The sequence below is a fragment of the Crassostrea angulata genome, chromosome 6 (genome assembly GCF_025612915.1).
Source record: "Crassostrea angulata isolate pt1a10 chromosome 6, ASM2561291v2, whole genome shotgun sequence".
NCBI lineage: Eukaryota > Metazoa > Mollusca > Bivalvia > Ostreida > Ostreidae > Magallana > Magallana angulata.
This window is the reverse complement of record NC_069116.1, coordinates 42,728,113-42,755,107: the sequence shown is the minus strand read 5'-3', so window position 1 is coordinate 42,755,107 and position 26,995 is coordinate 42,728,113. Positions and strand designations below refer to the sequence as shown.

Below are 26,995 nucleotides of genomic sequence, written 5' to 3'. Positions count from 1 at the left end.
ACAATTAGTTTAGTCTGGCATCAAACCATAGATTTCTCAGACTGGCTGATGTGTCACAACTCTGTAAACATTGGAAAGTGCAAGTTTACAGAAAATTAAATAAATACCATTCAGCATTAATATCAGATAGAACCTGCAGTCATGTTTACACAAGCAAATTAAATCCTTTGGGTGGGGAATCAATAAAACAGGCATTGGCATGATGTACACTGTTCTTATTAAATCAAAGCAATACAATACAGATTTAAAAATCTTGCCATGAACACAATTCTGATATCTATATTTTTTTTCAAATGCCAAAATAAAAAAAAACAACATATACATTATTTTGGTAATTCAAATATAGCAAGTAATTAGAAAAAGATTATTACATAATTTTTCTGCTGGTAATACCCATGCAGGGTAAAATAATGTCATTCAATACTTAAGATGTTGGCCCAATCTATGCCAGAAAAATTCATTTATATACAGTATATGCCAAGTTCCCATTAACTTCACAAACCTAGATTCAAAATTTTTGTGCTTGCTCATTTTTTTTTCAGAGTATCAAATAATGAAAGTAGGTGATTCTACAAAATTAAATATATCATGATTACAATAACTGATATGCTTAAAATGATTAAAAAGTGTATTTCAGCCGTTGATTTTAAATACATGTTTAAAGGATGATAACAAGGCAATCATAATTTTTAATTCATCAAAATTTGTCATAATTAAAAGCAAACTTCATAAACACTTTAAAGGGGCTAGAACATAATGCATCATATATAAACCTATGGTAATTGAATATGTATACTGTATTAGTTATTAGCTTGTAAAAAAAAACAGTTGAGTTAACAATTTTTTTGAAGTTCACTTCCAAGCAGGAGTACAATCTGTATTTTGATATACATTGCAATTTTAAAAATTAGTTTGAATACTTTGAGGTACCTCATGAAAAAAAGGAGGAGGCTACTAAACTGCAAGATATGACAATGAGATTAAACTAAAAAATACACACGATTTTCTTTTTACTGATTTTAGAATTTTTTTTTTTGCTTTAAAAAACAATAAATGATATACCGTACGTGTATTGTCAAAAAAATTTCACCAATACATATATTTTTTATGTAAAAAAAGTTAAATCAAATGATAAAAGTACAAATAAATCTAGAAAACAGTTTAAATTTCAAAGAAAAAAAAACCCACAGGTACAACATTACTTTTCGTAACATCAGCATCAATCAAAATATCATGTAACTAAATATGTATATAGTACATACAATGCAAACAACATTTATTCCATCAAATCCAAGTAGGATTCTTTGCTGGAGAGGAATTCAAAGCACCTAATGAAGACTTGAAAAATATATACATTGGCAGTTAATATTGAATTGGCCCGACATCAATGCAGAAACATGGTCCAAACATACTATGCAAATTATGCAATTCAGTTTTCTTGCAACAAATTTTTGCAATACAGTAAAACACGGTTATAACGAACGCCAGGGACGGGCGAAATTGCTTCGTTATAAGCGTAATTCGTTATATCCGTCAAGTTTACAACATGTAATACAGTAAAGGGGAATGAAAATCACTTCGCTGTAAGTGTAAATTCATTATAAGCATGTTCGCTATAACCGTGTTTTACTGTATCAAGATTCAGTGTAATCGTATAAATTGGTAGTGAAAAATCAACTCCATAAACACTACATATAATGCATGTACTGTAGCTGATGGTAACCATCACACAATACAATAAATGCCCTTTTGGCCTAGTATGATGCAATTTATCGCAATGCATTTCCCTAATGTACACACACCTATCAGATATTTCTTCAACAAACTTATCCAGAATAAATTTCCTTACAAAACATATTTATAACCTGTTTTTTCTTTTACATGTACCAAAAGTTCTGCTCTACATATTTGGGATGATTTAGAGAAATACCGTACTTTATTGTCATCGAATTCACTTATTAAAGAGAAAAACAATAAAAGATATAAAGGTAAAAGTAAGGAGATTCTATGCTTTAAATTAACATTGACTAAAGCAGATAAGTTCTCATGAAGAAAGGATAATTCAAGATCTTGAGGTATCTGTTTACTTATATAAAGATTCTCTAAATGACTGGTAAATGGTCACTCAATGAGGAAGGGCGTGTCTAGGCAGGAAAACCCCGTGTTGACCCCTCCTTCATTGACCCCCAGGTACTTGGTCCGCATCAAATGCCCTGCTTCGTTGTTCTCTATCACCTCATCAGCCGTTCTACAAAAAAATCAAGTAATTGTATGGTATGAAAAATTTATTTCAAACAATCCTTTGTAAAAAATAAATACTGCATACAGGGAAATATTAGCCCCCATTTTATTTTCGCTCCTTTTGCCTTTGTTGTCAGACAGGTAAATTTAAGACTTGGCAAATTTCAGCAATAAACATACTGGGTCTTGGCGAATTCAAGATGGTGCCAAATTGTTTACATGTGTAAAAGGGTGAAAATTACAGATACATGGGTAAAAAATAACCTCTATTGACATCTTGTATTGATAGGGTCATTGGCCACGAATTTATGTATCCTTGAAAATGTGATATTCACTTCATCCACGACAATTGATACCCTTGAATATAAATACCACAGTAGTTACCCTATGGTGGTCCCATAGATTTCTAACATATTATTTTATTCAGCTCCAGCAGTAGTTACCTTATAATAGTCCCATAGATTACTGCGTTAGTTACCCTATAATGGTCCCATAGATTACTGCGGTAGTTGCCCTATAATGGTCCCATAGATTACTGCGGAAGTTACCCTATAATGGTCCCATAGATTACTGCGGTAGTTACCCTATATGGTCCCATAGATTACTGTGGTAGTTACCCTATAATGGTCCCATAGATTACTGCAGTAGTTACCTTATAATGGTCCTATAGATTACAGCGGTAGTTACCCTATATGGTCCCATAGATTACTGTGGTAGTTACCCTATAATGGTCCCATAGATTACTGTGGTAGTTACCCTATAATGGTCCCATAGATTACTGTGTTAGTTACCCTATATGGTCCCATAGATTACTGTGGTAGTTACCCTATATGGTCCCATAGATTACTGTGGTAGTTACCCTATAATGGTCCCATAGATTACTGTGGTAGTTACCCTATATGGTCCCATAGATTACAGGGGTAGTTACCCTATAATGGTCCCATAGATTACTGTGGTAGTTACCCTATAATGGTCCCATAGATTACAGGGGTATTTACCCTATAATGGTCCCATAGATTACAGCGGTAGTTACCCTATAATGGTCCCATAGATTACAGGGGTAGTTACCCTATAATGGTCCCATAGATTACTGAGGTAGTTACCCTAATATGGTCCCATAGATTACTGAGGTATTTACCCTATAATGGTCCCTTAGATTACAGGGGTAGTTACCCTATAATGGTCCCATAGATTACTGCAGTAGTTACCCTATAATGGTCCCATAGATTACAGTGGTAGTTACCCTATATGGTCCCATAGATTACTGTGGTAGTTACCCTATAATGGTCCCATAGATTACAGGGGTAGTTACCCTATAATGGTCCCATAGATTACTGCGGTAGTTGCCCTATAATGGTCCCATAGATTACAGCTGTAGTTACCCTATAATGGTCCCATAGATTACTGTGGTAGTTACCCTATATGGTCCCATAGATTACTGTGGTAGTTACCCTATATGGTCCCATAGATTACTGTGGTAGTTACCCTATAATGGTCCCATAGATTACTGCGGTAGTTACCCTATAATGGTCCCATAGATTACAGCGGTAGTTACCCTATATGATCCCATAGATTACTGTGGTAGTTACCCTATAATGGTCCCATAGATTATTGCGGTAGTTACCCTATATGGTCCCATAGATTACTGTGGTAGTTACCCTATAACGGTCCCATAGATTACAGCGGTAGTTACCCTATAATGGTCCCATAGATTACAGGGGTAGTTACCCTATAACGGTCCCATAGATTACTGCGGTAGTTACCCTATAATGGTCCCATAGATTACAGTGGTAGTTACCCTATAATGGTTCCATAGATTACAGTGGTAGTTACCCTATAATGGTCCCATAGATTACAGTGGTAGTTACCCTATAATGGTCCCATAGATTACTGAGGTAGTTACCCTATAATGGTCCCATAGATTACAGGGGTAGTTACCCTATAATGGTCCCATAGATTACAGCAGTAGTTACCCTATAATGGTCCCATAGATTACAGGGGTAGTTACCCTATAATGGTCCCATAGATTACTGAGGTATTTACCCTATAATGGTCCCATAGATTACTGAGGTAGTTACCCTATAATGGTCCCATAGATTACTGCGGTAGTTACCCTATAATGGTCCCATAGATTACTGCGGTAGTTACCATATATGGTCACATAGATTACAGCGATAGTTACCCTATGATGGTCCCATAGATTCCGATCTCGCTGACCACCTCCCTCAGGTCGATGCTCTCCCCAGTCTTGATCAAGTAGTTCTTCTGGACCCACGGGTAGATCTTCTCCATCAGTATGTACCCCGCTCTCATCTTGTCATCCTTCAGCTCTGTTAGCAGGGTCTTGATCTCATCATCATAATGGTTGTTGCCTACCACAAACAAAACAGTAGATATAAATGAAAGTCAGCTGTTGCATGCATTCATGTGTAACAGAATGGGAGAAATAATGACATATCCTGTCTGGGATTCAAACCCAGGCCCCCTGAATCTCTAGTCGGATGCTCTACTAACTAAACTATCTAGCACCAGTCTTTATATCAGTCCGACTAACTGATGTACACTTGTGAATCTCACCCATCCATACTGCACCAAAAATATGGAAACTAAATCTCAATGACTCAGTAAGATTCTTATATGAACAAAAATTCAAGGACTTCTTGAGAGTTTTATATAAATGCTCCAATTCTTTGCAGATGAGATGGATGACCTTTCTCTTACCTCCACCCTCTCTCTGAGGTTTCAGCACATAATCTCCAGGATTGTTTATGGCTGTCTCTGCATTTCTGTCTCCATCAGGGTCCTAATCAGTAAAAGTTATTCACTTTTTTAGCATCTACATTATTAAATGAACTTTAAAATAAGATTAAATGAAACATACTAGAGATCCAATCGTTTCAACAGTCAATGTTGAGGTGAGCTTAAGATTAAAAATATTCAGATTTGAGAATTTATTTTCATTGTAAACTTTATTTGGTTTAATGTACCTGATTTAGTTTATCATTATTATATGTTTATGTACAAAAGAAATATTAAGCACATATAAGCTGGACTGTTCTTCACTTTCAAAAATAATTTAATATGGTAAGTTGTCTCCCTTGAACACACATAATCAATATCCTGATTAATTTCTTTTCCTTTAAATGCAATATGTATTTTTTTGAGTTACTCGTTTTTCTATTTTTACAAGTTATATGTTTTCTATGTACCGTAACCATAGATAACAACACTATTCATCTCCCTTTACTTACCAGCATTTTTTTCCTAATGTACATTGTGATTTATCTCCCTTTGCTTACCAGATCTAGACTGTACTGCCCAGCAAACACAGATCGAATCTTGGCAGCCTCCTTCTCATCGCTGACAAACCGCTCTACGGCGCCCTCTCTTGCCAGCTCCTGCTGGATTTTTTTAGTTCCAGCTAGTTGATAGTGGATTGAGGGACATTTGATGGCTTTGGACCTTTCTATATCAAGTCTTGCACTCCACTCCTGAAGCAAAACTAACTTGATAAAGATTATGCAAGTAACAGTACTATTAAAATAAAATAAAAATGTTAAAGTTATTAAATACATACAGTACAAGTAGTAGAAAGTATATGTACATATACATGCATATTGTATACCCCAGTAAACCACATTACAAAATCGATTTGTATAGTGTCACCACAGACAAAGACACTGAAAAATGTTACTATATGAAATTCTGATGTCTTTTTACTGTATGTAAAATAAATAGTTCATACAATCATACAGAATGTGTGCTCATAATCATGTAACTGATCAATTTTGCGCATCAATACACAAGGCATCACTACACGGTATTTGTGTATGTGAAGTGATTCTACTCTTACCTTTTGACTGCTATAATGATCTGGGGAGTATCCTTCTCTGAAGTACACCACAGCTATTTCAGTATTGTTTCTGTAAAAGGAAATGTTCAGCTTATCACTGATTACACAAAGTGTTCCTGGAATAGACAGGCTGAATATATGTCTACCTAAACGTAACTTGAAAAATATCATCTTTGTGAATAAGGGGATGAGGGGATCATGATCTGTGATTTTTTTTTTATCATTATTTCGGAATAATGGTAAATACTGTGAATGCATTTACAAATCACTTTTTTTTTATTTTACCTTTTAGAACACTCAATACTCACAGAAAAAGTGCTTTGTCTCTCCCAAGAGACATAAGTGAAGACAGAGATTTCAAGTTACAATATAAGACGTCTATTGATTGGTCCAAATCAAAGATTTTCTTCTCCATCCACGTGTGATCCAATCGGTTTCGCTCTGGGATGCTTGACACAAACAAGATGGCTGCACTGGAAGAAAACACCCCAAAGATGTGTTACAGTATATCTAAATACTGTGGAATCATTAAAATTTGTTGGGGGGGGGGGGGGGGGGCAATTTTCATGGATTGTTTATTTTTGACAGGTTCACTGGGACGTAATTTCATGTTTTCTCTAATACGTACAAAGGAAATATGTCCCTTATTTACTTAAATCATGGAGAATTTTAATTCATGGATGAGAGGTAACCATGAATTCCATGAAAATTGAGCCACCACAAAATTTAATGATTCCACAATACCCGTTTGACTACATGCTGACATTGTAAAGCTCTATTTTCTAACTAATACAGTGCTTAAAAATAATGTGAACTGATATATCAATTTCAAAACAAGAGGCCCATGGGCCACATCGCTCACCTGAGGAACAATAGGTATGATAAAATCAGATTAATGGAGTCATAATACAAACTATCTGGACAATGTACAATAATACATGTAGATCCTGTATAAATAAAATCCATTTTCCCCCTGGATATTCTTATGTTTATAATCATTAGTCCCTTTTCTAACAGGATGATTTTATAGTCATATCATATGTTGAGTATTGCAGTTCTCAAAAAGATCCTTAACAATTGTTTATATATGGGATATAAACGTACATCAAACTCTGAACCTTCTTGTGAGGCCAAAGAATTGTCCTGGGGCCAAAGTCTTAACAATTATAAAGAATCATCTGGCTGATTAGTTTCTGAGAAGAAGATTTTTAAAGATTTAGCATATATATTCCTTTGTTAAACTTTGACCCCCCCCCCATTGTGGCCCCACCCCACCCCCGGGGATCATGATTTTCACAACTTTGAATTTATACTACCTGAGGACGCTTCCACATAAGTTTCAGCTTACCTGGCTGATTAGTTTCTGAGAAGAAGATTTTTAAAGATTTACTCTATATATTCCTACGTAAAACTTCGACCTTCCATTGTGGCCCCACCCTACCCTCGGGGGTCATGATTTTCACAACAATGAATTTACACTACCTGATGATGCTTCCACACAAGTTTCAGCTTTCCTGGCTGATTAGTTTCTGAGAAGAAGATTTTTAAAGATTTACTTTATATATTCCTATGTTAAAACTTCGACACCCCATTGTGGCCCCACCCTACTCCCAGGGATCATGATTTTCACAACTATGAATCTACACTACCTGAGGATGCTTCCACACAAGTTTCAGCTTTCCTGGCTGATTAGTTTCTGAGAAGAAGATTTTTAAAGATTTACTCTATATATTCCTATGTAAAACTTCGACACCCCATTGTGGCCCCACCCTACCCCCGGGGATCATGATTTTCACAACTATGAATCTACACTACCTGAGGATGCTTCCACACAAGTTTCAGCTTTCCTGGCTGATTAGTTTCTGAGAAGAAGATTTTTAAAGATTTACTCTATATATTCCTATGTAAAACTTCGACACCCCATTGTGGCCCCACCCTACCCCCGGGGATCATGATTTTCACAACTTTGTATCTACACTACCTGAGGATGCTTTCACACAAGTTTCAGCTTTCCTGGCTGATTAGTTTCTGAGAAGAAGATTTTTAAAGATTTACTCTATATATTCCTATGTAAAACTTCGACCCCCCCATTGTGGCCCCACCCTACCCCTGGGGGTCATGATTTTTACAACTTTGAATCTACACTACCTGAGGATGCTTCCAGTCAAGTTTCAGCTTTTCTTGCTAATTAGTTTCTGAGAAAAAGATTTTTAAAGATTTACTCTATATATTCCTATGTATAACTTCAACCAACCAATAAGGCCCCAGCCTACCCTCGGGGGTTATGATTTTCACAACTATGAATCTACACTACCTGAGGATGCTTCCACACAAGTTTCAGCTTTCCTGGTCTTATGGTTCATGAGAAGGAGTTTTTTAAAGATTTACTCTATATATTCCTTTGTTAAATTTCGACCCCCCATTGTGGCCCCACCCTACCCCCGGGGGTCATGATTTTCACAACAATGAATCTACACTACCTGAGGATGCTTCCACACAAGTTTCAGTTTTCCTGGTCTTATGGTTCATGAGAAGAAGATTTTTAAAGATTTACTCTGTATATTCCTATGTAAAACTTCGACCTTCCATTGTGGCCCAACCCTACCCCCGAGGGTCATGAATTTCACAAATTAGAATTCTATATATTCCTATCTTAAATTTCAACCCCCCATTGTGGCCCCACCCTACCCCCGGGGGTCATGAATTTCACAAATTAGAATCTACACTACCTGAGGATGCTTCCACACAAGTTTCGGCTTTCCTGGTCTTATGGTTCATGAGAAGAAGATTTTTAAAGATTTACTCTATATATTCCTATGTAAAACTTTGACCCCCCATTGTGGCCCCACCCTACCCCCGGGGGTCATGAATTTCACAAATTAGAATCTACACTACCTGAGGATGCTTCCACACAAGTTTCAGCTTTCCTGGTCTTATGGTTCATGAGAAGAAGGTTTTTGAAAATTTCTTGAAAATTTTCATAAATTCCTAATTATCTCCCTTTGCAAAAGGGCGTGGTCCTTAATTTTCACAACTTTAAATCCCCTTAGGCTAAGGATGCTTTGTGCCAAGTTTGGTTGAAATTGGCCCAGTGGTTCTTGAGAAGATGTTGAAAATGTGAAAAGTTTACAGACAGACGGACAGATGGACAGACGGACGGATGGACGGACAGACAGACAGACAGACAGAAGGACGACAGACAAAATGTGATCAGAATAGCTCACTTGAGCTTTCAGCTCAGGTGAGCTAATGAGATGCTCTGGAATATATGATGGACTTTAATTGGTATACATAAATACTATACATGTATAATACCCAGTAACGATTACATTTAATTAAGGTATGAGAGAGAGAGAGAGAGAGAGAGAGAGAGAGAGAGACAGAGAGAGAGAGACAGAGAGAGAGAGAGACAGAGAAATACAATTTCTAATATTTACATTCTACTGTGTTTTCCCATTAAGATCTTTAAATGCCTCTAAATGCAACAACTAATCACTGATTACTCAAAGGTTAAAATGACAAGTTTTATTATGATGTCACAAACGTTACTCAATTTGTATGCATACACCGCTGCAGTAATGAGACTGCATGTATACTAAAAAAAATGATGATTCAATCAGTTACTTTTTGTTCCCATAATGTTGCCACGCTTTCACTAATCCTTGACAAAGTCCTAAAGCTGGGTCATTCCTTGGTAGCTGAAAATACATAAACAAACCATATCAATGGATCAATGAAATTGAAAAAAAAATCTATTATCAGTTAGACACTCATGTTGTTTTTTTAAGGCTCTGCTAATTTCCTACAGTACCTGGTTTTTTGTGCACTTAATCTTTGCTTTTTTCACTGTGTATCTATAAAATGAATAAATATTTCATAAAAAAAAAATTGTAATGAATAATAAAAGCAATATTGCATTTAATTAGACTATCAATCACTACAAGAGCCAAGCCATTTTACCAATTTAAAACCTGAATTTTAAACCTTTCTTTACAAAGCATTCCCAGTTACCTACAGTATGTTGGTTTAGAAAATTCCTTAGGAGATGTGCGATTCCTTTATATTCTATGATGAGGAAATCTAAAATTAATTTTTCAAACATATCAGTTCAATAAGTTATTAACTCTACACCCTAGCCTACATGTTTACCTGTGTACATCAGACAGAGCTCCTACCAGGCCAGCAAAGCTCGAGGCGATGGTGTTGAACTCGATCTGTTTGAGTTTGGCATGCTCGCCCACTTGAGAAAGGGAGCAGTCATTATTCTTCTCCATCTTCTTTGTGTCCATCATGAAATCATTCCTAAACAGGCCCAGTGATACTGGCTACAGATGAAAAATGAAATTGTACAAAACAACTATAATTCAAACTATCCCCATTTTATAGATTTCATATATCATTCTGTTTTCGTTTATAACACATAAAATGAATATATACTAGACTTAAATATATTTATGATGAAGAACAATGAAACACATCTTTAATTAATGAGCGGAAACACTCCTGACAGTTAGACCGATCCGAGAAGAGAACAGTCGCTAGATACATGTAGCTCAGTTAGGAGAGCACCTGACTAGAAATTAAAAGGGCCCCCATTTGTACCCTGTCTGGTCGATCGTTATTTCTCACATCCCGTTACACACTACAGTGTATTATGAATGCACTGATACATGCAAAAGATTGACAATATTACTGTGTGATTCTGATTTCTATTTCTTTATAACAAGACTAACTAAACGATACATTTCTTCAGATGTAATATTTACTGGACATGCAGGCCAGAGTTGAACTGTTTAATGTTTCACCAAGTCTATTACAGTGTACCTGAGTAATGCCCTCCTCTCTCACACTGATGTAAATCTCCCACAATTGTCTGGTGAAGTCATCCACTTTGATTACACTGAAATATATTAAAATAAAACTGTGGACAAAGCTTAATAAAAACATTAACTAGACATTTTTCTGGAATGACTGTTAAAGAAAATAAAGATATTTAAGTAACCATTCTGCCAAACTTAATTAATGTGCACCATTCTCATACTTCTGTAAAGCCTGCTCTAGAAATTGGTGATCATGGGCAACGCGATGCATCAAAAGGTTAAAGGACTTATGGATTCCCTTGGCATGTTCCAACAAACTCTGAGGAACGACAGATGGATACAGAGTGAAAGGAGCATGATTGACAACAGTGGAGGATCCAGGATTTTCTTTTGTCCTCATTAATGCCCCTGTAACGAAATATTTACTGTTTATATAGTGGTACATGCACATGTACCTATGTCTACACTTACCATAATAGCTTTACTAATATATAACCAAAAAGACAGGACAGAAATAAATTTCATACAGAAATAACAAAACTATGGGATAATATAATCTTAGCAACTGTTGATTTTCTCGAAATTCACTGTTTAACCGTTTTAAATCATACATGTACCATTAATCAGGGCTCGATCAATAGCTGATGCTATAATTTCCTGTAGTTTCTTTTCTTCAATTTTTGAACCTTCCAAAAGAGTCGCCATACTGTAGGATAGTGTACCAAGCTTGAATGCCTGGACCTGTTCATAAGCATTGAAACGTTTCAACGTATAAAATCTAGAACATCATCTTCAGTTCATCATCTAGATCATCATCTTAATCATGAATTAATGCATGGACGATTGACAGTCTCAGTACTTATATAAACAAAGGTTTACTTATTTATGCATAACAAATTTTTCACAAGACGTTGATTCGTGAAATACAGCCATCAACCGGAACAAATCGAAAGCTACGAAACAGAAAGTGAAAGTACAGTAGTTCGTTCATATGAGCATGTGATATAACCAAGCGAAGGTATGTTTAGCCTAATAGGTTTAAAATCTTGATATTCATGCCATTAAAAACAACGAATAAGTTAGTAAAGGCAACATTAAAAACAGGCTAAAGCCAAAACGTTAACCGAAATGAAAGTAGACTTGACAAGTTTTTGCAACTTCGTGTCCGTAATCACAGGCACTTGTTTCTGAGAAAATAATTTACCCAATAGTATAATATATACTATAGGGTAAAAGTTTTCTCAGAAACAAGTGCCTGTGTCCGTAATGTAGGCTTCTGAGAAATCTAAAATGATTTATAAAAGGTTTTTATGCTACACATATAATTAAGCTAATTGAGGGAGAAATGTCATCCCTGTATATAGATCAAGAGTCGCAGACTAGCAATACTCAGATAATAATAATATAGATTGCACATGCAGTTATGCACGAAAGTTTAAAAAATGTTTATGAATGATAATGTCACTTGTTTCAGAATGTTGCAGTAGAAAGAAATAGGAATATGTTGCACAAGACGCCATTTCCTCACAGATACCAACAATGGGCTTTTGATCTGTCAGAATTCATCCTTAGGCCGGTCCTCTTGAGGCTCAGTGAAATTGTGTCCATTTTTATCCCAACCACCCATGAACGGAATCATGTAGTAGGGCTAATGCACTACCTCCAAAACCTGTCCCTCCTACCTCTGTATCTGAGCATACTGATTTGTCTTCTAGTCCCAGCAATAGTTGCTTTCTTCTTGCGGTGTCTCCTTCATTTATACAGAAATTCCTACATTCTCTCAGTAAGATTAAAAGATCATGGACAAACAGATGCAGATACCTCAACATGTCATCAGAAATGTCATAGATACAATATCTCGACAATGAACATCTGTCTGTTGCCCGAGTTTCTGTCTCGATTTAACAATCTCTCTCACACTTCCTGGAGAGCTCAAAATATAGGGTGGCGAATTATTGCAGATCAAGATCAATCCATAATTAAACCCAAAGCACCAAGCTCTAGGGAGCATATTCTTACCAACTTTCCCGGGATGGATTTTATTTGTATACAAGAAGCATGGCACAGAGACTACAGCAGATCTTTAGTCAATGAGCTTCATAAGATATACCCTTGGATCATATATGATGTGGGAAACTCGAACCTATATAACAATTACTTTTTATTTAATAGTGGATTGATGTTTGTCAGTAAATATGAAATACTTGATGCTTGCTTTAAAACATACAGTCATTCTTGCAAACAGTGTTTGTTTTCTGGAAAAGGACTCCTAATGGTCAAGGTATTTATTAACATCTACTTTATGCTTCAAACATTTGTAAAATGTGAGATGAATTAATTTAACGACAAGTGAAATTTGTTAGCTGAAGATCAGATGCTTATAAAATTGATTGACTTTTATTTGAAGGTATTGCTTGAAAAAACAAGTAAAGGTACCAAAGTAGGTTACATCTTCAATACACACCTACAGGCATACCAAGGTAAGAATGTATTGCACATTTATTAATTTCATAATATACTACAAGTCTATGGGAAAAATTAAGGACTTTTTCTTCCAGGTGAAACCCCGATCATTCAGAAACAATTAGATGAAGTGCAACTTTGGACAAAGGAATTCCGTGCAATGACCAGTGGTCAAGGTGACATAGTGACCTTTGACATCCTGTGTGGGGACTTTAACTTTGATAACATATCACCAGGTATATCACCCAGTCTTTGTATAATCTTAAGATCTATGCATACTTTGATAATATTGCTTCAGATGACCAGTCATTTACTTGTGCTCTTGCTTGTAAACATTTAAGGTGGTATGGGACACCTTTATATTGTGACGTATTTCCTATTACCGGTAAAATAAACAATAGAACCAAGCATAATTTTATAAACCTTTCTCCCGTAATTGTTATCTAACAGTTTAGCACAAAGGGTTAGAGCATTAACTACGAATCTGTATACTTCATAAGTTCAAATTCCGATAGGGCTATGTATCATAATTTTTACCTTTCCAAAAAATTTAAAAACATATATTTTTGGTTAAATCTTGTAAAATTTGTAAATTTTAAAACAGTGAATTCAAAGTATTTTGATTTTGATGTACTTTTATCCACATTAATATCGACAGGTATCCATAAAAAGGAGACTGGGTAATTTACATATACCTAATCCGACCAATGCTTATACATGTATATTTTTACACTTATCTAATTTACAATATTCAATGAGACCACTAATTGACCTTTGCCAATATTTTTATAGTACATGTATGTATAAATTTGAGACAAGGGCAGGGAGGAGTGAACGTCAAGCATGCTTTTACGTGTATTTTTCTTCATTGACAAGCAAACCTCCATGCATGCTTGTTATCTGATGAGATGATCAGTGATTTACCTTATTTTATTTTATTTACCTGCGCTTATACATGGATATACATTAGCTTTGAAGTTTACCAGCGATCGATTTATTTATGTTTACATAATCATATACATAGCAAGTATACTGTATATTTCAGCGGACCAGTGCTTTACATGTATTTGCTTTTGCTTGTATACTTATACACCTATATGGTATATTTTGGGTTCAGGTGACAGTTTACTTACCTGTGCTGATATCTTTATGTACCAATATTACATATACTTAATCTCAGCAAGATTTTTCAAGACTGAAAAATTTTGACTGACGTCTCTTCGGAAGAGACTTCAGTCAAAAATTTTCAGTTTCAATGAATTTCGCTGAGATTACTACATGTATTTGGTATGTTTCAGGTGACTTACACTTCAGCGATTTACCTGTACTGATATATTTATACATCTATATTGTATATATCAGGTGACCAGTGTCTCTCAGAACATAGACTCTTTAGTATGTATGTCGACCCAGCTCGTAAAACTGTGGGTAAGGACCAGGACTGGACTGTAGGTAATGAAACAACTTCAACATTTACTGGTAGTTAACCAGGTTAGGCCATTCCAAGTTTTTTCTATGTTTAGCGTCCGCGGACGGATTGGTTTTGAGATGTAAAAATTAAAAAAAATACAATTTTTGTTCATAAAATTAGATCGCTTTTTCATATGTCGGGCTCAGGATCGCATTTTTAAATCCAGATCAGAAATCAAATAGAACAACATTCAAAATGGCAATCATATAGTAGGTATTTGTTATTTTTGTTACAAAGTGAAGAAAATACTTAAAAATATATAACAAATTTTATTTTGTTGAACTTTTAAAGTTGTGTTTTTTTTCAAAGGTTTGTGGGGTTTTTTTCCTGATAGAAAGATAAGTTTTTGAGTTTTGGGTGGACGCTAAACAAAGGAAAAACTTGCAATGGCATTAGCTAGAGTACTCTATACAGGGAAATATTTGTAAGGGTACTGTATACAGGCCCCTGTTTTATTTTCGTTAATTGCTCTTTTTGTCAACTGGCAAATTTGAGACTACATGTACTAGGCAAATAAAACAATTTTTATATAACTGTGTTAAAAAGTAAGATGGCTGCAGAACTGTAGCTGTGCAGGATTTAAGGTTGCTGGATCATAGAGCTACAGTTCCATCAATACAAATATTAACTCTATATTTATTGTGCACAAAAATGTTGTGCACGCATTTAGACTTATTAAACTAATTCAGGAATATATTCTGTAATTATTTTCACATCCCAAAAAAAAAGTTTCCGTGAGATTTTACTACTAATTCAGCATTCTTTTCATCCAGCCTTCGGCATATCGGAGTATCAAGTAGCATTATTTCCTGGCTATTATGCTCGGGATCGCCCTTCAAAAAAAAAAAAAAAAAGCTAAAAACCTACCTGGAAGTGACGTCACATACCGTATAAATAGTGCTTCCATTGTGATAAACACTCATATTTTTTCTGGCGACATCGGGACATGAGCCCTTGTCGGTTATATGGTTATTGCGGTGTTAATAAATTTTCTAAGACGTGGTCTTAGTTGCAAGGTTTGTAAAGCCTTTGAAAACGAATTAAATCTACCAATGACGAAGTCTTGGTTTGAAAGGATTGATAATCCGTGCATTTCGTTTTACACATGGTTCATGTGGTTTTACAACTCAAGTTGTACAATACACGTTGTGTATTTGTTGAATACACGAAAAGAACACGCTGTGTTCAGAATTTTGTCGTGAATATATTTTACCGCAAGTTTTACAGTACACGTTGTGTATTGGTTGATAGTAAGTTTATAAAACACGTTGTGTTCAGAACTTGGACTATATAAAAGATTTTACACCGCAAGTTGAATAATATACACGCTGTGTATATATTAAATAGTACAGTACAATTAGAACACGCTGTGTTCAGATTTTTCTTATGGTTTTATTGATCTCAATATCAGGGATATAAATGAGACAAGAGATGGAATTTCTCTTAACTGCTGACTGATACTGGAGATAATTGGTTTACGACCCACAATTTACAAAATGTAATGCTCATAGTAATATGACCAAAGGTCTGAAGTTTGAACAAAATAACAGTCAGGTTAATAATACAACTGTACTAAATCACGTAGGTGAAAGAAGATGTCAATTTAGAACATCGGAACAGGCTGATGCAATACATTACATGAAATTAATGCACAGGGGCTCGTCACGAAGTTTTTTCAACCTTTTATATTTTACACCTCTATACTATAAAATACACAAGGGAGGAATCAAAACTCGAAAAAATCGCTACCTCCCGATTTCGGTCGCCTCGTATTAATTCTTCTCGGACGTTAAACCCTGCACTCTAGGTATCATTAGATCGGGAAAGGACCATAGTTTTTAGGAATACCTGCAAAATTTAAACATCGGCAACAATTTTAGAAGTTTTCACGCATTTTCTTCCAGTTTATTCTCCGGTGACACTTTCTTCGATCAGATGTCGCGCTCTCATTGGTCAATTCAATGTTGCTCAAGGTAACTCGTACGAGGACTTGTATTATAGAGGGATTTTCAAACGATATTCAATTTTGCTTTGATGCAAGAAATACATTGTCACGTCCTACCGAATCTCCGAGGTATGGTTAAAATATTTCTACATAAATATGAAAATTAATACATATACTCACCACGTAATAAGAACTTCTTCACTCATCATTTGAATATCCCTCTAAAATACGAGTCAACGTACGATTTATCTTGATCAACAAAATTAACCAATGAGAGCGCATGAATAAATTTGGTGCGCAACATCTGATCGAAGAAAGTGTCACCGGAGAGTAAACTGGAAGAAAATGCGTGAAAACTTCTAAAATTGTTGCCGATGTTTAAATTTTGCAGGTATTCCTAAAAACTATGGTCCTTTCCCGATCTAATGATACCAAGAGTGCAGGGTTTAACGTCCGAGAAGAATTAATACGAGGCGACCGAAATCGGGAGGTAGCGATTTTTTCGAGTTTTGATTCCTCCCTTGTGTATTTTATAGTATAGAGGTGTTATAATATATAAAAGGTTGAAAAAACTTCGTGACGAGCCCCTGTGATTAATGTTGGTTTATTGATCATGATAAAAAAGAAGTAGCCTATTTAAGGCATCAGTTTGCACATGGTTGAAATAAGTACAGATGATGATATCAGTAATATTATTTGGTGTCATTGAAGACCAAACAAGAAATTTCACCAATGAACAGGAACTTATTTTGCTTCTCGGAGCAATACATTGGCTGTGAAAAGTTTTAATTCTGGGATGAGAAGCTTACGTATACGTATGTTTTCTATAACACATAATATATGGTGTTTTCAAGTTATTGTCACAGAAAAGATGATTGTTTTCATTACATTTATTTATATTACATTGTACAGTCGAAGTTGTGCATGTTGTGAAGTTTGGAAGAAAGAAGCTTAAAATCTTGGAGAATCATGAATTTTTTGAAAGACGAACTGATTCATAAAATATTAGAGAATTAAATTGATCACTGTTTGTAATGGGTGCAAGAGACAATCCATGCAGTGTTTTGAATTGTATCAATTGTTTGTGCAGTTTTATTCAGATATAAAGTTTGAGTTAAGAGTTATAAAGTTTGACTGAAGTGACAGTGAATGTTGAAAACAGGAGTACCAGTATTGATTAAAAAATTTGAATGAAAGCCATATATATGTCTAAGTTTGTAATAGAGAGAAATCAAACAAACATTAGGATACTTGACTTGAAAAGTACTTTTAAAATAAGTACATGCACCGGTAATTAATGTACATGTATTCAGTCAAATAATTAATATGGTTTTACTATTTAATTGTCTTTTGCATCCATAATTATTACAAAAGTCATAAACCTGCACATCATTATATGATTAATGAGGATGATATGAGGAACAAAGAACCAAACATTTATTGACTTAGATGATTTGATTTCAGACACCATACATGAAGTTATTTTAAGCTAATTTAAATGAAGACGTCATGGAAACTAAGGCTTGATAAATATTGTTATGACACTGTATGATATAAAGAAATGAAGTTGTTTGATACATTGCTGAAATCCTGAGATATAATACCAAAAGAAAAGGTTCAGAGTGAAAGAGGATCAATGTGGTCAGAATGAAAATCCAGAAATAATACAATGTTCACTATAACCCTATTTGTTATAAAAATAAAAATAAACATTAAAACTTATTACCAAAGTATGGTACATGCTCAATTAGATTGAAATGAAAGAGTACAGTATATATTAAAGAAAGAGACTATATGTGACCATCTTTTATTTCTATCTTAAGAATTTGGTGAATTAAACTTTTACCATATGTCAAGCAATTTTATACCAAGGCAAATTGTCAATGGAGATCAGTAAAATCCAGTGATAAGGATTATAAATGTAAAAATACATTTGTAATAGAATATTGCAATGGAAGAGATATAATTGAATGGTAAATTGGCAATATACAGTTAGAAGTTATTGAATAGAGTATTGAATATACGATATGAAACATGAGATTATGTTTGATTACCGGGTATATATTTAGAGACACTGAAATTTGATTTTTTGAGATTCTCTTTATACAAGATGGGTTACATGAGTAACTCTAATTTGGAATTACGATACACTAGCTAGCACCATGTTTACAATGTTCATATTGAGAAAAAGCAAAGAACAAACTGATTTTCATACATTTATTATATACTTACCATATATGTATTAGTTGTTGCATTGGAATGGTTTCCAGTATATGTGAATAATTATTGATTATCTCTTCAGAACTTATCATCAGAACTAAAGTCTTCATGAAAAGACAAATGTTGCATGTATTTACTTGCTAATGGTGTTTAGTATATTTAAAACAGATTTTAGAACGTTTCTGGTACATATTATTCAGAATTTGAATCAGAATAGATTAGAAAATATTAACTTTACAGATATATGTGTTAAGACATTGTGTGAACACAAGGCTATGTAGTAGCTGCAACAGAAAATTAAAATGATGGGAAAAACTTTTGAATATTAAAGATGATTGAATTTCTTTTGCAAAAGATTGAGAAAGTTCTTTTTCTGTATTTTCTAATTGTGTCATATTGATTGAATATATGAATTAACAGGATTTATACTTTCGCTTACTTCATTTAATATGAAATTTGATTATAATAAGTTATTTCAAGATAGTGATTGTGTTTAATCATATCACTTGATCAAAGGACAAAGATATTATAGTACAATATTTACTATTGAAGAAATGTTTACTCATATTTAGCTGCTGGCATATATGTAAATAATGTTACCATAGATATAACATATCTGATCATTCATAAATTCCAAGAACGATTACAGGGAACACATTTGTTCCTGTTTTATTTTTTGTCTCTTTGCCAGTGGGTGTATTAATGAAGACTAGGCGAATTACAATGTCCTACATTGTCTCTCTATAAACAAAGCTTTGTCTGGGCAAGTTTTAATTGGGACAAAAATGTTTACAATATCTAAGAAAATAAAATGGGGCAAAAATAGTCCTGTTTACAGTTCCCAATTGTTGGTCTTATTGTGATTACATGAATATAGATATATTGACGACCAAAAAATGACATTACAAAGAACTTAATATTAGATTTCATGTCTTGTCATAAATTGTTAATACACAGAAAATTAATGTCATACAATGTTCCCACTTTATAGGGAAAAGTTATATATACTCCATTAATATACATGTATATGTAAATAATAGATTGTTTATAATGATACATATATTAGATTTATGGAAAATGAAATATGAATTCCATATTCTTTAAGAGAAAACAGTACCTAGCTAGAGGTTAAAATCTTAACATAGGTCATTTATATTAACCTATTTCATATTGAAGATATAATTATCAAATTTAGAAAAGATTGCAAGTTTTGAAATAAGTTTTCTTAAAACTAATTAATTCATGCAGAGTTTGGTTGTACAGTGTATGAATATATCAGAATGGATGTGTTATGAAAGATTAGCATTTTGATTTTTGTATAAATACCACATACCAGGAAAGTCATAGATATTGATTTAAGAATTTTCAAAGGAAGGAACGTTGATGTTCAAAGGCATCAGACAAGATTATACCTGACATCCTTCTGTACACAAGTGAATACCATTGCTTTTACTGATAATATCTAAGTTTCAAAGAAAACTTAACTGATCCTAATATATAGCTATATGAGCTAGACAAAATAGGACATACATGCATATATAAATATGATTTTAGTTTATAAAAGAATGATTGACATATAAGTAATTAATGAAGAGTAAATATTTTTCTGATCAGAGGGTCATTGTACCTTAGTTATGTTGCAAAACTTAATCATGCATGAATATAATACCGTCCGGTACTTTATATTCAAGGAAGAAAACATTTGTTTTCTACACTACATTGGAAGCTTGAAGATCATACATTTAATTACATTATAGCTGTACTATATGTTTATTATAATGTACCCTATATATCAGACAGTAAAATCTGACATTTCAATGAATGCAATTCATTCTTCTTTCTATTAACATCTTACAGACAGAAAATTAGATAGTTTGGATTTTACAACAATGTATTTTATTACGGTATATCACAGAGAAATGAGGCAGAATGGTTTTAAAACATTATTTTCTGAGAAAACATTAATCATGCAGCCACAATATGGACAATTATTATAGAAATTGGTGGGGAAAATAATGGGTACATTTGATGTGTTTTGTGGCTAAGATGATAAAGCAATTTTGTGTTTCCACATGATGAAACCAAAGTTGATTTATTAAAATGGTCTATGTTTATTTAAATCATTGATTGAGAATCTTCTCTACTTGGAAGGATTTTTATTTATTGTCAAATACTTTGAAGATGCTACTTGATACTCCGATATGCCGAAGGCTGGATGAAAAGAATGTCCCCCTCATCCAAGCATTCCCCCGGATGTGATGGATGAGGGGCATTCTTGGAAGACAGCCTGAGGCTGAGGAGTATCAAGGTTCCCTCCCTGTATGGGTTTTGAGAATTGTTTATCCCACCTCAAATAAAAATACATATTTGACAATAAATCTGCTTTAAAATTATGAGTGTTTATCACAATGGAAGCACTATTTATACGGTATGTGACGTCACTTCCAGGTAGGTTTTTAGCTTTTTTTTTTTTTTTTTTGAAGGGCGATCCCGAGCATAATAGCCAGGAAATAATGCTACTTGATACTCCTCAGCCTCAGGCTGTCTTCCAAGAATGCCCCTCATCCATCACATCCGGGGGAATGCTTGGATGAGGGGGACATTTTACTTTCGTCAAACATTTTCTTAAACGTTGTAACTGACCTCGAAAATTAAGATATGTTAAACTCTTTACGGGATCAAAAGCTGCCATTTTTACCTGTTAACAAATCATACCATTTCATTTTACAGGGGTGTTGAAAAGATATTCAGAGGCAAGTAAAGTAATGACATCTAAAGTAAAATGTCATAGGGATTTTTATTATTAAAACTCTCACAGAATGTAATAATTAGGTAATAGGTAAGTCCAAAACCGTACGCAACTTTTTTTCCGTAATAAATATTCACTACAGTTTTTTTGTAGGAATGAAACTGTAGCTCTACTGTCTGTCAACTGGAATTTCCCATAGAGCAACAGTTTTGCAGCTATTAGAGTATTTATTTCCAACTGTGTCTTGAAATTCTGATCATTTCAACCAAGATTGTGGTTGGATTGCATCATTTTTTTTTTTGAAAATTTTGCAGATTCATCTCAACAATACGCTGTTTTTATCAGGAACTTCATCTTTATTTCATCACAAAAGACACACTTTTTATAATATTCATGATTGAAAAGTGAGAGCCAATCATTCATAATCAAGTTCACGAAAACATTTCTTTTCAAAAGGTACAGAAATGAGACAGTCATGTTTATGGGAGGCGGATGTTTCAACCCCAGAGAAATTTAAGGTGTCTCTAAAAAATCCTGCAAAACGGAGAAGGTACATACTTGATGCTGACGTTGAAGTAGCCACACTCTCTAATCTTGTGTACAACGCTCATCCCAAAACAGGGAAAGTAAATGAGGAGCGTGATGGAAAACGCAGGATAGACTATGTCTTATACAACAAAGATGTCAATGTTGTAAGTACAGTAAAACTCAGTTATAGCAAACACTGTTATAACAAATTCATGCTTATAGTGAAGTCAAGTTTTTTTCTCCTTAATTGTAAAATGTATCTTTTACTTATTAAATGCAACAAACTATGTTTATATTGAATCAAAATCCTTTGCCTGTGTCTATAAGTGGGTTCACTGTCGATGCATTTTATGATGAAAACAGTCTAAATCTGCCTATATTAACCTGTATCAAAGGAGGTTTTTACTATGGAATAGATATGAATTTGTGTGACCAGGATTGGAAAAAATAAGCAGATGTATCGTCGGAGGTCCTAAATTCGTCACGGTCCTAGAGTCGTGTCCCTTTTGTTTTCTTCGCGTATCTCGCGAGATTTGGTTCGAGGCTGCGCATTTCTTGAGAAAAAATTTACTACGATATGTGACGTCACTTTTTACTATACAGCAGCCGACAATGCGGTCAAAACAGGTAATATTTTTTATTTTAATTTTTATCTTCAACTATTTGCTAAGATCACTTAATACCAAATAAAGTCACAAATGAAAATGGTCAAATACACGTTTAAACCCAAAATTTAAGAATATAACAGGGGTTGTCTCCTTTGTTGACATCCAGTCAATGAAAGTAATGTGATCTGATTGGAATGTCTAAGGCCAAACAAAGATAATTTTTAGTTACAAGAAGTAAAGTTCCTTATAGCCTTTTTATTTTGTTTTTGTGTTTTTGTTAGGTTAATCCCACGTCAAAAAAGAAAAAATACAGGTTATATTCTCCATCAGCTCTAACAAATGCTTATAGAATGGTGAAAGAAAATCAAATGTCAGTGAAAAAGGCATCAAAAATATTTCAAGTGCCAGACACCACTCTAAGAGATAGAGTTCTTCAAAAAGTGGATCCTGAGACAGCAGTTTTTGGGAAGAGCCCAGTGCTGGAATGCTTTGAAGAGGCAAACCTAGTTCAACATTTTAAGACGATGGCAGCTTATGGGTATGGTTACACCCGACAGGAGTGTGTAAATATTGCATCTGAGTATGCTGTACACCTTGGGAAGAGAACTATGGATAAACCATTTACCATGAAATGGATGAGGGGGTTCCTTAAAAGATGGCCAGAACTAAAAGTGTTAAAGCCAAGAGGGCTTGAACATGCCCGAGCGAAGATGGCATCAAAAGAAACAGTTGCTGGGTACTTTAAGAATCTTGAAAAAACCCTTTCAACACACAACATGCATGACAAGCCTCATTTGATTTACAATGTAGATGAAAAGGGCATATCAATTGATCACAAACCCCCTTCAGTTGTGAGTGATTCAACATACTGCCCACAGGCTGTCACATCTGGTCGGGGGAAAACTATTACCATTCTTGGAGGAGGAAGTGCCAGTGGGGTTGCCATACCACCATTTTTTATTTTCCCAGGGAAGCGGATGAGACCAGAGTTATTAAATGGGGCATCTCCTGGAACCAGTGGGACTGTGAGTGAAACAGGTTGGTCAAATGGTGTTATATTCCGCGAATATTTAGAAAACCATTTCTTGAAGTTTGTACACGAAGTGACAATCAAAAGGTTCTTTTACTTTTGGATGGACATCGCTCCCATGTTTCTGTTGATCTGATAGAATGGGCAAAAGAGCAGGGCATAATTATCTTCATTTTACCTGCACATACTAGTCACATCTTGCAGCCCATGGATGTCTCTTGCTATGGTCCCTTGGAGAAAATATACAACAACCTGTGCCACAAATTGATGAGGGAGTCCTCTGCTACCATTACCAGATACAATGTATGTGAGGTTGCTGGCAAGGCATACACTAGAGCACTTTCTCCAGAAAATATTCAGTCTGGATTCAGGAAATCAGGTATCTACCCTTTGAATCCTGAAGCGATCAGAATGGAATATCTGGCTCCAGCAGAGGTGTTTAAACAAATTAGCCCAATTACAAACACAACACCAAGTGAAAAGAATACACATGAAGATGCGGAAAATTTAGACAATGAGGAAGATAATGGAGGTTTTGTAATGGAATTAGTGAACAAAGAGAAACACTTGAAGGAAATAAAGAGTGAGCCAGTTACCAAGGAGAGAAAAACATTGAGTAAGATAGTGGCAGGGAAGGAAATTTCTGATGGAGTAATTGAAAAAATGGTGGAGCATGAAAGAAATCAGAAAGGATCACATGGGAAAAGAAAGTCAACTAGTGTGAAGAAAGCTGAACCTAAGAAGAAAATTGTTTTTGTTGACGAGACTCAACAACCAGGACCATCGGCTATAAATTTGATTTCCGATGATGCCATCAGTGATTCAGACAGTGACGCTGAGAACATTGATCCGTCAAAGCTTTGTTGCATTTGTCACAGATGGCAGCCAGAACAGATCAGAAATTGTGTTTCTTTAGTGTTTACTAAATGGGCACAATGTGACAGATGCAACCACTGGGTTCATTTAATTTACTGCTCACCTGTCAGATTTGTTAGGAGGAATGACTCCTTCTTCTGTCCTCACTGTACAGAAGAGTGATCATATTGTTTTAATACAACTATCCAATATTGCATTGTTAAATCTGTTGTCAATTATACTTTATAAATAGAACATATCAATTCAAAAGATGGATTTACATGTATTAACTGTTATCAATTTATTTTTATAGATTTATTGTGTTACTGTTTATTTAAATTATTCAATTTGTTATAATTAAATAGAGTTTTAAATATTGTTAAATGTATTTTCATAATTTTTTATACTGTGCAATTCATTGTTGTTAGTATTGTCCATTATAAACGAATGTTTAGATTGCTTTGGCCTTAAAGTTTTGTTTATATCTGACGTCACGACTCTAGGACCAGGTTTCAAAATGGCCGTCTCCGCTTCATTGGTGCTTTCACTGCCCACTTATTTATTTATGAAATGAAAAAAATAATGAAAACAGTGTAAAGTTTTACGCAGAAATAGAAGTGCTTTAGGTATGTTATAAATAATTTAGTGTCACAATTTTAATAAAGTGATTAAAATGACCGACATTCTTAGGGTAACGACTCATGGACCTCATATGCAAATTGATGGTGTAATGTGCCTGTTGCTTTTACAGAAAATAGATTTGATAATGACAATTTGAAGAAAAAAAATATGCTCAATTATATTGTGGTAAATACATGTATGTTTAATAAGAGATGTTATATTTTATTACAGAAAGTTGAACAATATGCCTTTGTGACCAGATTGGCCCAAGTGACTGACCATATACCAGTAACCATGACGATAAGCACTTTGTGATACCATGTATGGAACAGCTTTTGAGAAAACCAGAATTTCTCACCTGCAGCTAGCATTTTGTGATATTTTAGCAGACTACCTTAAACCTTACATTAAGAAGAACTAGTTTGTAGATTATTTTTTCATTTTACAAGAAATCAATGTGATGCAATCTTATGACAGACATTTGAGAGAATCCTGTAGCCATAAAATCTGTCATTTTGTGATATTTAACCAATTAAAGGATCAAATAGGGGTATTTACATGTAGCCATTGAAAGAACATACTGTACAATCAATGCAAGCATTCGTGATATTTTGACAGACATTTGATGATAACTAAAGCCTGTTACCATGATATTTTATAGATTTTTTTTATTTTAAAACAAAAATCCGTTTCCAGGACAACATTTTGTTTGTGATTTGTATTTACTTTTGAGAGATAGAAATTCTGTCCCTTCCTATCTCTATAAAACGTTGAGCAGTGCTGAACCTGCATTTCATCAATTAAAGTTACAAAATCATTCGAAAATATACACATGATCTGCGATCTTCAAAATAGCCGTGGAGCTTGGACAGGATGTGCCCCCGATCTGCGCAAGATGGCATTGAAAAAGTTGTAAACAGCTTCCTGGAATTGGAATCTGATTCTAACCGGGGTAATCTGGGAACTCAAATGTATCGTTATGTTATCAAATATGAAAAATAAAACGAAAGGCATTCAGATGTGAAAAAGCCGTGTTAACGCCTTGGATAAAAGGTGCTATGTTACAACGCACTTTGAAAAATTACGCACTTTGAAATTATTTTTTTCTAAGTGCGTTATTTTTGGGACCAAGTCAACGCACTTTGAAAAAAAAAAATTTTATTGTTCGGCCAGCACATTTTTTCAATAAAACTGCATGTACTTATACAAAACATATTTCTTTTTCCGATCTTAAATGTTTACCCAAAGTTGCTGAATAACATGTTTTGGAAGGAAAAATGAAGGGTAGGGGACCCTCTTGTAATCAATTAAATAATGCACTGATATTTGACCTGTGTCTTTGGTTAACCCCCACCCCTATTCCCGTTCTAAAAACGTTAAATTAGATTCACGAGTGTTAACAAATCATCAAACTATCAACAAATTAGAAATTCATTTCCAGAATTTGTGATATAAAAATATTTTTTCAAAGTGCGTTAAGAGTGTCGATACTAAAATATGTTGATGTACCTTCATAACGCACTTTGAACAAAAATTTCAAAGTGGGTTAACTTGGTCCAAAATTTAAAGCACTTTGAACAAAAAATTCGAA

The 26,995-nt window shown here is 34.4% G+C and overlaps 2 protein-coding genes across 3 annotated transcripts; one reads left to right on the top strand and one right to left on the bottom strand.

Moving 5' to 3' along the window:
* Positions 1–736: 736 nt before the first annotated feature.
* On the bottom strand, positions 737–11,867 carry LOC128190462 (glutathione synthetase-like). The gene is made up of 13 exons (XM_052862528.1): positions 11,794–11,867; positions 11,532–11,655; positions 11,136–11,322; positions 10,919–10,994; positions 10,244–10,419; positions 9,906–9,948; positions 9,719–9,792; positions 6,403–6,567; positions 6,095–6,164; positions 5,541–5,732; positions 4,963–5,044; positions 4,424–4,613; positions 737–2,248 (listed from the first exon to the last, which is right to left on the bottom strand). Exons 2-13 carry the CDS (start codon positions 11,617–11,619, stop codon positions 2,122–2,124), a joined length of 1,470 nt encoding a protein of 489 aa, XP_052718488.1. The 5' UTR covers positions 11,620–11,655; positions 11,794–11,867; the 3' UTR covers positions 737–2,121.
* LOC128190463 (sphingomyelin phosphodiesterase 3-like) lies at positions 11,810–25,957 on the top strand. 2 transcript variants are annotated; one of them, XM_052862529.1, is made up of 7 exons: positions 11,810–11,932; positions 12,389–13,195; positions 13,322–13,394; positions 13,473–13,613; positions 14,740–14,829; positions 22,219–22,454; positions 25,636–25,957. In XM_052862529.1, the coding sequence occupies exons 2-7, from the start codon at positions 12,416–12,418 to the stop codon at positions 25,717–25,719; spliced, it is 1,404 nt and encodes a 467-aa protein (XP_052718489.1). In that variant the 5' UTR covers positions 11,810–11,932; positions 12,389–12,415; the 3' UTR covers positions 25,720–25,957. The 2 variants fall into 2 exon arrangements, with proteins under 2 accessions (XP_052718489.1, XP_052718490.1); XM_052862530.1 differs by lacking the exon at positions 11,810–11,932 and adding an exon at positions 12,074–12,218.
* Positions 25,958–26,995: the final 1,038 nt, after the last annotated feature.